This window comes from Carassius carassius, chromosome 42 (assembly GCF_963082965.1).
Source record: "Carassius carassius chromosome 42, fCarCar2.1, whole genome shotgun sequence".
Classification (NCBI taxonomy): Eukaryota; Metazoa; Chordata; class Actinopteri; order Cypriniformes; family Cyprinidae; genus Carassius; species Carassius carassius.
Window position 1 is genome coordinate 18,969,530 of NC_081796.1, and position 17,215 is coordinate 18,986,744.

A 17,215-nucleotide genomic window follows, 5' to 3' on the forward strand; every position below is an offset into this window, starting at 1 on the left:
AGTATGTCTTCTGATTACTAGTATTAAGTGACACTACTAAAAAAAAATCATTTGAGCGCAGAACTCATTATGACCACGTGGGGGCGAGTCGCGTTCACAAATGTGTCCTCTTTCTATCTATAAGCATTGCCCCAAAAGTTCGCACATTACCATTGTCTGCAACTGTAATGTACAGTAACCTATACACACAAATAGGCAAAGTGAAAATAAATAGTAAGTCTGCTCCACGCACGAATGCAAAATTACGTTTATCCAAAGAGTTTTCGCACAACTGCTCTGCGTTTTTAAATCTGCTGCATATACGTATTTCTAGAATCAGTCGGAAAGTTTAGAGCTGAATGCTTTGTAGAACAAAGAAATGCAGTGCTCTTTTCTATACGCGAAGGTACAAGTCATTGGATATTACAAAATGAAGATTTATTAATGAGAGTTTTGCTTTAAAGCAAAGATGCAAGATGAGGACAGGTCATCACAATACCCTAATACATAAATAAATAACTCAAAACTGAATAATACAATGTTGTATCATGTGCTCTCAGTTATACAAAAACATAGCTTCAAAACATGAAGTCTCATTTTTGAGTATCAACAAGTAAAAATGCGAAGTAACAAATATAAGAAAATAAATTAAATGTATTGCTATTTTCCAAGACATTACGAGATGTGTTTTTCTTCAAATTTCCTTTTTATTTTCAATTATAAAGTTTGTATGTCCCGTGAAAATGCTAAAAACAAAAACACAAACTCAGTTTATGAAAAAAAGTCTACCAGGAAACAACATTAACACAAAACATATAATAAGTAGATTTAATATGTATCTGCACTGCAAAGCTCAAGAAACGGCTTGAATACAGTCTGTACACAGATGGGCAGAGGAATAAAAGAGCTGGGCGCTTTTGTAAAGCTGCGTGAAACCAGTATGGATTGTTTGTTACCGTTTTAATCCCATTAATTAAAACGTTAACCTGATTGGGTATCGTGCGCTCAATCCCGATAGGCGAATCTTTTTCATATTAATAGCCAGTCTTGAGATAATGATGTAAAAGACTCCCCCTTCTGCTGCTGATGCTGATCGCTACCGAGATCTACAAAGTGTCTCAACACGATAAACGCAGTGTAGAGCACTTTAGGAGGAGCCTCACTTGACAAGTGGAGCGGCCATCAACATCAACTCCACTTCATAGAGTAGAAACTTAAAGAGAGGACAGCGTCTGAGTGAAGACCCATCATCGCATCCGACTTTCGGGAGACTATGGACAGGAGAATAAACTTGGGTGGAGACATTTTTCACAAAACTCTCAGCGCAGTCTCGAGCAAAAAGATGGACTCGTTTCGACCGGCTGTGGGTATTGATCTTGGTTCACGGGACAGCCAGTCGCCCATCAGCTGTTTTGAGCAGACCGACCCAGACCCGGTGCAGGCCGGGGGGCGAGCGGGCACGCTGGGTCTGCCGACCGGATCTTTGTGTGTGAAATACGGCGAGAGCGCAAACAGGACTTCGGCTGCGGAGAGCAGCGGCGGCGAACAGAGCCCGGACGATGACAGTGACGGCAGATGCGATATGATGCTCATGACGGACGGGAGATTGACGGTGCCTGGCGCAAAGTCAGAGGGAGGTAAGAAAAACAAAGAGCAAAAAATTCTGAGACTAAACATCAACGCCCGGGAGAGACGGAGAATGCACGATCTGAACGATGCGCTCGATGAGCTGCGCTCGGTCATCCCTTACGCGCACAGTCCGTCTGTACGGAAACTCTCCAAAATTGCCACCTTGCTCTTAGCCAAAAATTACATCCTCATGCAGGCACAGGCGCTGGAAGAGATGAGACGGCTGGTTGCGTATCTCAATCAAGGCCAGGCTATCTCTGCTGCCTCGCTGCCCGCAACTACAGCTCTAACGCCCGGTTTGAGCGCATACGAGCAGCCGGTTGGTTACCCGTTCCCCGCCGGAGTTGCAGCGTCCTCCTGTCCAGACAAATGTGCCCTTTTCAACAATGTCACCTCTAGCCTCTGTAAGCAATGCACTGACAAGCCTTAAACTCTGCAGCCGACTCTGGTAGAAGCACATGCGCAACTTTTGACTCTGAAAAAGAGAGACTGATGTTTGCCAGCAGTTTTACAATGAAGTCAATATAGAAGAATGCTAAAAACTTTTCTTACAACTTCATTTCAAGAAACACTGATTGTGTACATATGGTATAGCCTATACTTTAAGTGCTGGTGAGCGTGGGATAAAAAACCAAACAAAGTCTATGTCTGATGATGATGAAGAATGAACAGTCAATTAATGTGGACCCTTCAGAATGACGTATATCACTGACCTGACAACTTGCAACCATGTTTTACCTTGTTTATTATGATGCCAAACTTTTCAAGGTTTTAACTCTAACTTGCAATAATGCGTATTCTTGCTACTTCGAATTTATGTTATATAAATGTTTGCGTTCAAGTGACAAATGTGTTTTACAAAGCAGCTGCTGGAAGGAGCAGCGTATTGGACTTTATTCCAAAGTAGCCTACGTTTTATTTCGAAAGCTTAGTTGAGATCGTTCATTTTAAATTGTAGTATAATATATTGTTAGTTTGGTGGAATCTTAAAAAGTTGCTTTGCTTTTTCATTTTTCTAAATGGAGGAAATCAAGTGGGTCTGCATGCCTGGTCTGATTATGCATTGTCATCATTGCTGTAAATCTCGCCGATTTGGCTTTTTACAAACACACATACAGTTTGGCTATTTAGGGACCTGCCAGATTCAACTTGTTGTCAGATCGAGGCTGGAAGCAATGTAGATATATTAGTTTCAATATGACCACAGAGGGCCATTTGTATGTGTTGATGTATCGGAAAGCTTTATTAAAATATTTTGATCCAACGTACTATGCCTGGTTGTATGTTGTGATGCCTCCGGTAGTAAAGTGATTCATGGCACCTGCTAGCTCGAGAGATTATGATCAATAAGTCGCAGGAGAAAAAATATTTTACGCATGACACGTAATTTGTGGAACTGTAAATTTTTGCATTTGGCAACTTAATTTTATGTTACATTTAACGAATTAACAACTGTGTTTTTATTTTTATGTTCGATAACATATAAAAGCCCTTGGGGAAAAGGCCAGACTTTTTGAATAACAAAACCCTATGGTTAAAGGAGAATGTCTGTTGGTAAGGATAGCCTAGAACTATAATCACTATAATCACTATAATCATGATTATAAAAACAAAAACAAAAACAAATAATAATAAAAATCTGTGACGTTTTCTAATAATGTTAATTCTAAAACAACAGTGTATCAAAGCTGTCGACTGTAATACCTATATTCCTTTTAATTAAACACATCGTTAAGGCAATTAAACCTCCTGGATGTGATTAAGGAACATAATTACGACACTGTTCACTGCTGTAATTGGGTGTCTTTAATCACAGGAAACAGTCACGAGCATCAGTGTCAGTATCATTAGTTTGCATTGTTCTAGTTCGGACGATTAGATACGGATAAGAAGATGCCCTTTCACATGATGCTGATATCAAGTTCAAAAGAAACTCCGTTTTCAATTTAAAACTTAATTTCTACAACAAAAAACATTTTAAGAACATTTAGCTGAAGATTTAAAAAAGTCAAAGTTTCATGAATGCTGAAGTAAAGCAGAGGCAAAATAAATGATGCAATATTCAACGCAGTTTTACAAACAATATTGAACTGTATGCATTTACATTTTACATTTATTCATTTAGCTGACGCGGATAAAAGCGACTTACAATTGCTATATATGTCAGAGGTCGCACGCCTCTGGAGCAACTAGGGGTTAGTGTCTTGCTCAGGGACACACTGGCGGTTCACAGTGGATTCGAACCCGGGTCTCCCACCCCACAGGCATGCGTAATGCATAAAACCACTAAATCACTAAAATCATTATTTAGATTTTTTATATTTTTTATATATTTATAAATATATATATATATTTATATATATATATATATATATATATATATATATATATAGATATATTTTTTAAAATAATTAAAACAGGAAATGTGAAAAGGCTTATGAAAGTAAATACACGTAAATATCATGAATCATTAGCTAACAATAATAATAAACGAAAATGTGAGAAGAAAAATCTCAGCAATGTAAATACTGAAGACAGTAGCTTTCTCTTAAAAACCATGGGTTAATGCAACCCTTAAACATTACAGAGAATTTCGCTTTCTTTATCGCTTACGTTATTTTTTATTTGTCTTATCTAGACAGTGACATATTTGAGAGATCTGTTTGGAAGGATATGAAATCTAAATATAATCACCAAAAAGTGAGAGGTTTTGAGTGTCGTGGGCAGAACTGTTTCTAACAAACACTTTCAACAATTACAAAATGCTTTCTCGCACTCCAAGTGACTCGTGTTTAGTTCAGCACTAGGGACAGCGCCAACACTATACATGACGTTCAGTATCACCGCATGACATCACAACCGGAAAAACCTTCTCAGTAAATGAGAAAGAAAAGAGAACCGAACTAAAAAATACTCCAATAAAGCACGAAGGAGATCTATCAGGGCCATTTAATAGTTTTAACCATATTTTCTCTGTTTTATATCCTGGAAACCCTGCTTAGCCACCGTTTAATGAGACAAAATCATACATAATTAAAAAAGCCAAGCCCCTTCTAATTTCATACATCAGCCATATTAATAATCACATGAAATCAGATGCGAGGAAGCAAACAATGCTTTTTCTCTACAAATGAAATTTTTGCATAGATCACAAAATAGAAAAAACCCCACTAACCTAACACTAGCTTGTCAGACGAAAAAAGTACAGATTAAAAATACTATATAACAATCAAAACACAAGAAATACATCAAAAGTTCCCTAATCAAAAAAGTAAAAGCATTACACAACCACAAGATAGAAAATGAACTGATGATCTTAACTCTCTTCAATGTTTCAATGCTGTAAATTAGCCATTTGGAAAGCATGTTCTGGTGTTATGGTATTTCTCCGTCCTCTCTAATTCTCTGCACAGCACAGATGTGGAGACACATGCAGGAGTCGTTAATCAGGGCCAGCAGTAATCAGCCATCACAAATCCTTGCCTGGATAAATACTGTCAGCAATTACTGTGTGGAAGTCAACTACTTCCAGGACCCCATTTACATGACTTCCATCATTCTCTCACATGTTCACTTTCCCAGTGCAACTAGTTCACATACCTTAACAGATAGCGAGACAATAATGACAGTGTGTTAATTATACATGGCACTGGGATGCATTATTTAATACAGCAATTAGTTCACAAAGGGCTTAATTCAAATGTATTAGGATGGGATCAATCAAAAGCAGTCTGAACTCCCTTAAGAGGTATTAAGGCAGTGCTATCACACAGATTTTAGAGCTTAAACTGCTCAAACTCAAGTAAACTCCAAACCAAAGAGGCAACTAGAAAAGATAACCACCTAAACAGTGACTCAGAATCAAAGCAGTGTTTGTATTCATGAACCTAATAAAGCTTAACCTGTCTTTACAATGTCTGCACTGTAGCTTCAGGGGTCATGAATAAAAGTGAAATATAAAAAGGCGCCTTTTCATAAACAATAAAATATCCAATTTACCATCAAGAGCTACCAGAGCACTTATTTGTAAAATAGATGTTATGTATGCTGGGGATGATAAACAAGGATCTTCAAAGTATACATTAGAGGACCCTATTGAACCATCCTCTTCATATCAGCATCAGACTCAAAGCCTACAAATTGAATCATCTCTCTGTTCTTATACAAACAAGAAGAAATATGCTGTACATGAGACAGTACCCCAATGTCCCACACTGTAATTCACACTTGGATGTGGGATTGCTGTGCATAGTGCAGGTATTAAAAATACAAAAAAAATAGCAATGTAAAAAAAAACAGGAACAGCGAGCGAAATGCCCAGTGTTAAAGTTAATTGCTCTTCCAATAAATATTTTATGTGATTTTGTCAATGTTAAGGTGCACTGGCAAAATTAATTTGAGGTGAATAAGTTTAAGAAGACTAAACAAACAAGTGATAAGAACTTAAACACCACTTTTCAAACCATAATGACAAATTCTGTCTAATGAAGAAAAAAATAAACTGCAGAAATGGTGAACATAAAATATCACTAAAGTGTATATATATATAAAGTTTGTTTAATATATATATATATATATATATATATATATATATATATATACACACATATATATACACACACATACATACACTCACACACTTTAAAAATAGATAAAATAAAAAAGATACAATTTGTAATTATAGAAAAATTATACACATGTAATTTTTCTATAATTAATTTAAAATTATGTATTTTTTTCTGTAACATTAATTGTGATGCAGTTCAATTTTTTTTTTATTGAATTTAGGTCATGATTATAAGTGTGCATCTTGCATTTATGTATTTGGTCTTAAGAATTAAGCCTTCAACCACTTGATCTTTAAGTACTTTATGTCAGTGAAAGTACTGGAAATCTTTTAAGAGTCACGGTCTAGATCTGTCACCTGTGATCATGAGCTTTTCTTCAGAAAACAGGAATTACTATTGTCTATTGTCTGGATGAATGAGATTAATGGACAGTTTTATTAATCCCGTTCCAAAACTGTCCTTTTCTTTAAATAATAATCTGATGCTCTTGGAGTTGTTTTCGGATTACAGCTAAAAGCTCACACAGGGCTCTGATTCACAGTGCTGCTAGTGAAAGATTACTATTACACAAGAGGTCAAAGGTGACGGAACACCTGCACCAGTATCTATGGTCTCGGTAGGCTTTGAAGGAAAATGTTTCAATTTGTAACACATGCAGAGAGTTTGATTCAGCCCAAATAGTTTAGGGGTTATGACACCGAAAATGTGTCAGTTGTTTTCAATATCCTTAATTAAAAGCAACGAGTATATAAGCAAACACGTATCTGTAAGTAAAAAAAAAAGAAAAGTAAAAATACTTTGGCATCGGAGTTTCATTACATGAAACTGTTGTCACATAATCACCATATGTGTTCCGAACAGAAAAAAAATGACAAAGTGTGATCACAGCCTGATTCTTGCCATATCAAATGACTCATTTATAAAATTATTCATTTTTACCACTGTAAATGGCATATGAATATTAATGTGCATATTCAAAGATACACTTATGAAAAATATAGTCCAGCACCTGTTCAGGATGATCACAACGTGCACATTGAAGGGCTACGGTTATGCTCAAAGCTTACTGACCCTTTCCAACTTCTGATATTCATTAAATGTGGCTGTGGGGGGAAGAGAAAAGTGCCAGCGGGACAACACCATTACCAGGGGAGTCAGTCAGAGCAACATCCCCAGCCCTGCTCCCTCACTCCATGAGGCAGGCCAGGCATTCAGCATCAGCCATATGAGTCACAGAGTGGACATATGGAGTTAAAGCAGGACCCCTGCTGATTGTGACCTAGGATTAATATATACATTCATGTTCTACATTACGCATGGTGTTTATGTGAGGCTCTGTATTCCTAATGAGAATAAGGTGGTTAATTGTTAAGGGTTCTGCAGCCTTTAAAAAAAATGTTGTTTTTTTTTCCTGGTCATTAGATACTTATATGTTTCTGGATGAGATAGAGAGACATTTTAAAATACACACAGAAATAAACATGAATATATATTGAAAAGCAATTAACCAATTAACATTCAAATATATATTTTTAGTTTAGTTTGTTTATTCTTGCAACGTTGTTACAGATAAGTAACATTTTGTAAAGATACTGAACGTTAGAATTTCAACAATATCTGTCAAATTATATTTGATTTGGTCACAGTAACATTAAAAACGAATTCAAAATAACATTTTCAAAATCAGATCCAGAAACATTCCTCACTTATATCATAAACATTTAAAAATACATGCAAAAAATAAATATAAATATATTTTGAAGAGCAATTTTTACCCTAACAGTGTGTATATTTGAAATTTTTTTTAAAGTTTCTGTCATATTTCTGTTTATTATTCAGTGTATTTGAGTGTAAAATTGGACACTATAGACATTATAAAACAGATTCAGGCTTTTGGGATCTCTTAGGTTTCCAGTAGAACATGAGTGTTATTTTTCAGTTACATGAAAATTCATTAAAACATGGACAAAACAACTCTGTAACATACAGTAAAGTAGATTCTCAGTGCAAGAGCTGAAAAACAAACCTGTTAATCAAGATGTCAGCTGATCAGTTTGCCAATTAATCTGCAAATTAAGACAATAATCTATTGGAAGATAACATGAATGAATGCTACAACAGGGACAAACAAGGCGGTGTGCAGGAAACAATGAATGAGCAGCTGGGGATGTGTTTTAATGGAACACTCATCAACATTACGCTCCTCATCATCTCACAGCTTCATTATCAGGCATGTACCAGAAAATCTCATCAGTGTGTTAGTAAAGGAAAATCCTCTAATGAACACTACGCTGTGTATTTGCATCCATGGACAAACCACCAGGTGACCACGCAAACGACACACACATGCAGAATCACTACAAGCTCAGTGTCCTTGGCTTCCTAGTGGCCTTCACCTTGCACTCCCGACACAGTGAATTTTATGGCTAATTTCCGGCAATTTCTCCATGCAGTTTCAGTGGATATTCCTGCAGGAATAATGTGGATAATTTGCATGAATCATTCTGATAGAATGCTTATCAGCATGTAGACCCTCCCCCGTCTGGCAGCACAGCACTTAGTTTGTAATCAAAGCTGACTTCTCTCCACCAGCACAGAATCTGAAGGTCTGACCACCAAAGTCTTATTCGCTTAATCTGTAGGAGCCACCAATAACTACACAAAAGATAATAATGAAATATGATTTAGAGAGATGCACTGATATAATTTATAAATAAATTATAAATAGTTATTTATATTTTGACCCATTTGCTTCAAATTAAATAATGTTGAGTGGCCAAAAAAAAAAAGGAAGAGGAACAACTAGCTTCTAATCTTCAAGTTTTAAAACAGTATCAACTTCGGAATATAACCTTTCTCACAATCCTTTAACATATGTAGGACTACTATACAGGGTTATTATTTTTAACTAAAACCATAAAAACATGTTCATTAATCAAAATACAATAAACAACTAGATAAAAAATTTGTCAATCAATTAATCAATATAAAATAAATTTATAATTTGTTTCTTTGTATTTATTTTTTAATTTATATAATTTAATAAATAATTTAATGCTTTTTGCATATTTGAATGAATAAAATTGAATATTAAATATTAACTTATTAAAATAAATATTTCATGTAATAAATTACCTTCATATTTTACTTACATTTCATCAATACTGACATCATTATAAAAGAAAAAAAAAAAAAAGCACTTACATTTACTGCCCTATACTACAGTATGTGGTCAACAAGTCATCAAGTGCATCGCTATATGTAGAAATAGAAGACATTCAGCATCAAGATATTTTATATGTGGGCTCTAGGGCAATTTCTCAGTCTTTTGTCTTTTCATAAATTTGTCAGAAAAGATGGGACTGTGTTTAGTTTACCGCCAACTGTCATGATATGTCAAGCCTTTCTTACGGTAATCAGCAGAGGTTAGATGTGCATTATGGCTAAAGATGTGAAAAAAAATTATGAAACCATATATATATATATATATATATATATATATATATATATATATATATATATATATATACACACACACACATGTATTTCAGTAATGACACAGAAACAGCCATCAGATGACAGAAAAACAATGAGCATTCTTTTGGTGCCACAAAGAATTGGCACAACACATGTGCCCGTCCAGATCTGGGTGGCGTAATGAAGGTGACAATTGGACAGTCATCTGCTAGGTGGATCTTAATCATAATAATCTAGGCCAGGGAGCACAAACCTCTGTAACAAAGCTCTAAATGACATGTCTGCACAGACCACCTCCTCTCCAGGGGGTGGGGTGGTCCCTCAGTTAACACAGGTTTTCGGAAATCCAGAAGATAATTAGTAAATGATTACAGTCACGTTAGCCTCAGCCAAAGTGGATTAATTCATTTTGAATGGCTTGCTTCCTAAACATAGCCATCTCGTGATTACAAAAAAATTGCGGTTTTTTAGTAGTTGCATTAACAGCATGAAAAAATGTGAGTGTATTTTTGAGCATGAGGAGATAGAGTGAATGACCCAGCACAGTGAAGCAGCATCTGTTTCTGTGCATTTGCTGAGCAAACAAGGCAATTTAGGGAATGTTAAGGGATCAGCCCATAAACACAGTCCCCCGCCTACCTCTGAGCGCACACTTTATTCAGTGAAACACCCTAAAACCAACAGCTCTAATGTCACTCTGCTCCAGCACTTAATCTGAGCACCATTTTAGGTCTTTTGACAACCACGTGTTTACAATTATTCTACTGGGAAAGGAATGATGGATGACGGCTGGTGTTCTAGATGCCTGTGTGCTGCCTGATTCACAACATGTTACGATAACGCTAAGCTGGAAGGCATCAAGCAGTTTATTTAGTGTATTATTGATTACCGTCAGAGGTCCTAGTGGTGGTCTTGCTATACTGGGCTATTTAAAAAGAGAACGACACATTAATCAAGGTTCTCAGTCAGAACTGAATATCTGCCAGAGATATTGCAGTCTAGGAAATTTGCACTGCTCAACACTGATCCTTTCTAGCTGTTTTGCCATTCACATGATTGCTGAACACTAGAAGCATGCAGTTAGGTTATAATGTATAAAGGCTCAACTGCGATGGTTAATAGCAAAACAGATCTCTTTGTTACAATGTGTTCTTGTGCTCTCAGCATACTAAATTTGCTGTAATGAGACTGGGAGCATGGCTCTGCAACTTAACATTAACACACAGCCAAACTGACACCCTATCAGAAGACCCGTCAGTCCCCGTTATATATGGCACACAGCTGCATAGACCACAGTGGGATCTTTAGTTTTAGGATTCATCATGAAATGGGATGTAAATTTGAAATACTGGTAATTTATGCATAGTAGAAGCTGAAAATGTAAACTAAATAAACGTACAGTTTAAGACACAATTATAATGTGTATTTGTAGGCATGAAAACAAAACTTTAGCTGAGACTGATGCATTTTGACTGCTTGCCTTCAGGGCAGAGCCACAGTTATCATGTAGCAGAACACAAGCTTGTCCTGTAAGTTTAATCAGAAATCAAACCAGCCCCACGTACCTTCTTTCACCTTGCTGTTTTCTTAGTAGATGATTTTTAAACAAATATTTGATAATAAATAAATAAATAAATAAAAGCCAAATGAAAAAAATAAAAAAATAAGTTTTATATTTAATTGATCTTTAGATGGTTGATTTTCTGATATTAAATTTTCTGATAGGAATTGAAAAGGCATCAATCCTGAATGGTGCATAGGCCTGTAATCAAAGTCAAAAAGAAGTTGGCAAATACCGTTCTTTAGTAATTGTTTTAAAGACAGGATTCAAAAAAAGGTCAAATAGATCATGTAATCTAAGGTGGCCATTCATATTATGCATTCAACATTGATAACATAGAAAGAAAAGAGGAAATTGAAAATTAACACCTGTTATTAGACTGATCGAATGTGAGGTATAGCTAATTAAAACACGTGAGGGTTTCTGCCCAGCCAAGGATCAGTCATGCTAATGAGGACCAATAGGTTTGTGTGCTGTAATTTGCAGAATAATGAGTCTGGTTTTAACATAAAGTTTGGCATAGCGGTGGCTCCAGAAACCGTGAACTGTAATCAGAGCCATCACCGTAATCTTTTTCATTATGCCAATAATGAGTCATGTTTTACAACCTCAGCAAAAATCCAGACCTACCACAAAGTTGGGCAAAATTCAATTATCCTAAATGCTTTTTTTCCACAATAAAAACATTTTATTATTAGTCAATTAGCAGGAATAGTTAATGCTTCAAGGTCACCCACCCTTGTACTGTCTTATGAGGCGTCGGTCTCCTGTGGAGTAACCAGTGCTGTATATTTTAATAGATGAGCTCTCTGTCTGCTCGCCTCATGTTAATGTTGATCACTGAAGAGGTTTAGCTCACTGTTTAGTCATTGTTCCGAGGCATAGTGCCATGAATCAAGGCTTATCTGAGCACTTAAGCCTGTCACAGAGTGACATGGGAATTTCACGTATGGGACTTCTTTGTGAACAAAAGCCTGAGACTTGCATTGTACTTTGATTTTATTCTGAGCTCAACCTGGCACTATACATTTATTTTTAATAAATTTAAATTCTAATGAACTAAGAAACATAAAAAAAACATATAATTTGAGAATAAGATGACTATAGAAAATACATGAACTCTTTAATATTAAATGGAGAGATCACCATAAAATGAAAAAAAAAAATTTGATATACCATGGAAGTCAATGGTTACCGTCAACTGCTTGGTTACCAACATTCTTCAAAATATCTTCTTTTGTGTTCCACAGAAGAAAGAAACTTATATAAGTTTGGAACAACTTGAGGATGTGTAAATTATTTATTTTTGGGTGAACTATCCCTTTTATCAATATTGAATATTAAGCCTATGATATTGCATATCAAGTAAAAAAAAAGAGAGTAAGAGAGGAATACAAAAGAGACATGACTAACGTGTAAAGCAAAATGAGAGGTGTCATCATTTATTCACAGGGTGATAGTTATTAGCAAATTAGTTCTCCTGTCAGACATACCTCATTCATTTACACAGGGTATTTAAGATGTAATTTATAATCAGTAATGAGCCATATTAAAATTAAAGCATGCTGACTGCTCAACATAAGTGCTCTCTAATGCTGGTTTTAAATGATGATTCAACCATCTATTATATGAATAAATAAATAAAAGTTGCATATCTCAATCAATGCATTATCCCAAAAACCACTCACCTATTTAAGGACTGTAGTCTGATGTGATTAGGGTAAATAAAATATTACAATTCATTAAAAACCTAATGACTGTGGCTGAAATCATGCATATTTTAGATTAAATAAATAACTGTTGTAATACATTATATTATGGTACTGCAATCTATGCTGTCTGAAATTAGTCTATCTGAGCTAAAAAGGCAACGATACTACATTAGAAAAAAACTCTGAAACATTTTCAAATATAATCTACACATACATTTTTTTATAAACAACAGGCAAAATAATTTGCATGCTTTTATCAAAAAACAAATTTTTATGATGAGACTTGTACCTTGATTGCAACTTCTTGTAAACAAAAAAATATATAAATAAATTCCTATATCCCACAAGTACAATGTACTACGATGTCTGAAAAATAACTGTAGTAGTATTTAGACATTGTCGATAGGTTGGCTGATAAAATAGAACAGCTCATGACCTCTACAAGCAAATCCAATAGATTTGCATTTTCTTCCTGATCTTAACTTGAAGGGCCCCGCATGGCATATCTCACCAAGCCTGTCATCCACCCGCACACCCCTTTCAAATTGCTCAGTAACTTAATTCTATCTTTCCATGGTCAAGCTGTGATACTGACAAAATTAGCATAGCTAAAGTTTGGATGCATTCCCAGGTTAGCGGTTGTTGTTTTTTCACCATTTCCCAATACAACCTCTACTTGAGTGTCTCACTTAAAGCTTTAATAAAAAAAAGGAGTGTTTATGTAACGTGGAGCTTGTTACAGAGATTTTACAGGCCTACTGACAGTGATGTGCACTGGAAGTGTGTGGGGATGACGGTTGGGTGGGACCGTGGTCGCTGCACCACCACACAAAACCAATTAGAGAGCTATTTCCTAAGACAGGTCAGGGATTCGCATCATGGTGGATGGGTGCTAGGTTTAATGTCTTGATTAAGCTGACATATATGTCCCCTACACCATCTTAGAATGACAATCATTGAGGTCTCAGCAATCAGCCGAATCACTCACCCTCTTCAAGCCCATGTTGAGTTATCCATGCCATCCAACAACTGCATTTTCCAAGTGAACTGGTTTGAAAAGGGGTAATTGGTAGATAACGGCAGTAGGAGATGACAGGGCATTTGTCAAAGATGCAGAAAGGAGAATTTTGCCTCTGCGTATGCATGTTTCTAAGAGGTCAAGCATTCAAGTGCACCTGGGAAACTCCTACTTTTGAGCTGGGTGTTCGTTATTATGACATGCCATGCATTTTGGATAACAATACAGACATAGTCTAAACAGAACTAAATAATGAGCGACATACCAAAAACTATTTTCTACTCATGGTATCTAACAAAAACATTTATTTTACATAAGGCAAACCTTACAAGGTGAGTGATTAACTTCAAGTTTGCTGTTTTTAATCTCTTTCATACACAGTGCAATATGTTATTGAAATACTGCATTAAAAAGTAAAATAATTCATCAAGTATTCATTGCACATCATTAATTACCACTCACAACAGATTTATTTCCCGACATTTTTCACATAATTTTTTGCCCCTTCCATTATTTGCAATTTTTTGCCCTTACCATCTTCACAACTCTGCAACCATCTAGGGTACATTTACATGACAACGATATACAAAAACTGGAAATGTTTTTCCTTTGTGTTTTTTTTGTTAAGTTTTATGTACTGTAGACACAACATCAAAACATTGAAACATTGATTGATTGAAAATGTGACTTTATTATGATCAGACATCATATACTCACCAAAAGTGGCTCCAGATAGATATCTATTACACCAGGAAAGAAACAAGGCCCCTCCTAATACAACATTTACACAACATCCGTTTGGTCTATTATTTAAGGCAGTCAATGTATCCTTCTCAGCTGAAGAGATCCCATAATCCTGTGTGTGCGAGTTGGCGGAGAGAACACAAACGGTGTCTAATAGAATGGTTAAAAGGGTCCATGTTAAGTTTTTTCCACTGACAGTTCAGTTTGTACCATGAAATAAGCATTGTAGTCATTAAATATTCACTGATTTATCTCTAACGCTCACCTGAGTTTAAGCTTTTTAGTTTCTTTAAATTTTAACCTTCAAACAAAACTGTTGCATGTTAATTAATTTACTATTTAGACCGCTCCCTGCAGTTTAGAACAAAGCCTATAAATATGTTAACAATTAGCAAACAAATCACAGGTAAGTACAATCAAGACCTGGGGCCTGTTTCACTAAGGAGGTTCAACCAACTCTGAGTTTAAACTTGAACTTTGACTTACCCTGAGATGGGAAACTCTTGAGTTTTCAGTTACAGAACAGCTGAAATGAGTTGGTTTAATCAACTCTAAATTGACTGACTCTGAGTTAAGCGCGTGCACCAAAACTATAAAAAGCCATTATCAATGGAGTGCTGATATTACGATTCACCATGGCAACAGCTCCCGCCAAAAAGCCGTCTGCATACTTCAGACTCGATACAAATGTAATTCTTATCAGTGTTATAATATCACAGGTGAAAACTGGCAGAACGTTAGATTAATGAACTAACAGCTAATCATTTTATGGTATCTCATGGGCAAAAAATATATATAAAATAATAATATTAATAATAATATTTCAAGTGCATTTCTTCTTATTTTACAAATGATCTGCCAATAGAGTAAGAAAAATACAGCAGTGGCTATTTACACTAAGTGAAATTAACATACTTTCTTAGCGATAGATCCTATTTACAGTAGGCTAAGTGCAAGTAGCTCTAGATGCTATTTACAGAAAAAATGTACAGTGAAAATCGTGATATATTCTATTTACCATGTAAAAGTAGCAGTTCTTTGCAAACAGGCTAAGTGTAAATAATAATAAGATGCTAGTTATACTTTATACTGGCAGATACATTTGCACCTCAGTATTGTTACACATTAACAGGATGCAATAATAACAGATTGTAAATGATTATATTTATTACAATTATAAATAGTTGTATCATTATTAAACACTCGTTGGGCACTTTACTTCCACTTTTAGAACATTTTGTTCATTTTTATTGAAAATAAATTCTAATGTGACATGTGATGGGAAAAGTGAGAACCCAATCAATCGCTTTACAAGCTAGTTTTCCGTGGCCAAAATATTACTACCTACACCATTGAAGCCGTTATTCACATGTGCCATATTTAACCTTATGTGTCGATAGAGGGCGGAGCTACAGTAGATTTGCACTTAGTAATGGACACTCAGAATAATCTTGTTTTCCATTTGCATTAAGATTATTTTTATTACCACACTGGCATATAATTTTACTTAAGTAAAATGCACTTAATTTAATTTTAAATTAAATTAATTTCCCCCCCCCCCCCCAGGAAACAAGACTAAGTATTGTAAGGATGAAAGAACCTGAGATACTTTGATCTCCTGAGAAACAGACAATACAAACATACACTGGCATTTTTGACACACCCCACAGAGTGGAGGTGCAGGAGACCTCCTACCCTTCTGGCCATTTGTTTCATTATAAATCCCTTCACCCATTCTTCCTTCTACTCAATCAGCTCAAAATTATTACATGAAAATGTCAATGAAAGTGAACTAACAGTCATGTCTGGTATCATTTGAAATGTCTCAGTGCAACTGGTACAATGGTCTCAATCTTACAAAAGTAGATTAAAAGATAATACAGATCCTAAGAGTTAAGAGATATTTTGCCTACTGTAATAGGAGTGCCCCTTCCCAGTGTCCTCCATGTAAATTACCCCCTGTTCCCATTGAGTTGTAAAATCACCCAGGCTTGGGACCTGAGTTAATGCAAATTCCAATTGTTAGTTCCTGTCTCCATCTCGGGGGATGTTTGTCTTGGTCTGGTGTATTTAAAAGACTGCAGCAAAAGGATCAGGGCCTTCTGTAGCTGGAATGAGCCCATAGCATGAAGTGTGTCCACACACTTCATACTATGTATTTTTCTAAAAGTCAGGTATGCATCTTTTACTGTTAGATTCATCTTTGAGAATTTGATGTCTTGTATTGATTTGATATCTATGAATTGGCTATGTAATTGGCATAATCCTTACCTGACTGATAATAAATTGTTACATTTGATTTACTCTGACTTACTCTGAAATTATTTTCTCAAGTAGATTAAGTGAAGGCTATGTTTCCGCAAATCTGCGTCCAGGGTTAAGTGCATACTAAAACTCAGACGGATGGAGCATAGGGCACATCAGGTGAGGTTTTAGATTTCTGGCTAAACCGCTTGACTTTAGTTAAGTTGTACTCAGTTGCATTAACTATGGGGGGCTAGTAAAAGTACTGGTCATAACCGCTGGT

At 35.7% G+C, this 17,215-nt stretch overlaps 1 protein-coding gene across 1 annotated transcript; it reads left to right on the forward strand.

The window, feature by feature from the left end:
* The first annotated feature begins 868 nt into the window (after positions 1-868).
* On the forward strand, positions 869-2,876 carry LOC132124195 (class E basic helix-loop-helix protein 22-like). Its single transcript, XM_059535098.1, has one exon. The coding sequence runs from the start codon at positions 1,253-1,255 to the stop codon at positions 2,036-2,038; it is 786 nt and encodes a 261-aa protein (XP_059391081.1). The 5' UTR covers positions 869-1,252; the 3' UTR covers positions 2,039-2,876.
* Positions 2,877-17,215: the final 14,339 nt, after the last annotated feature.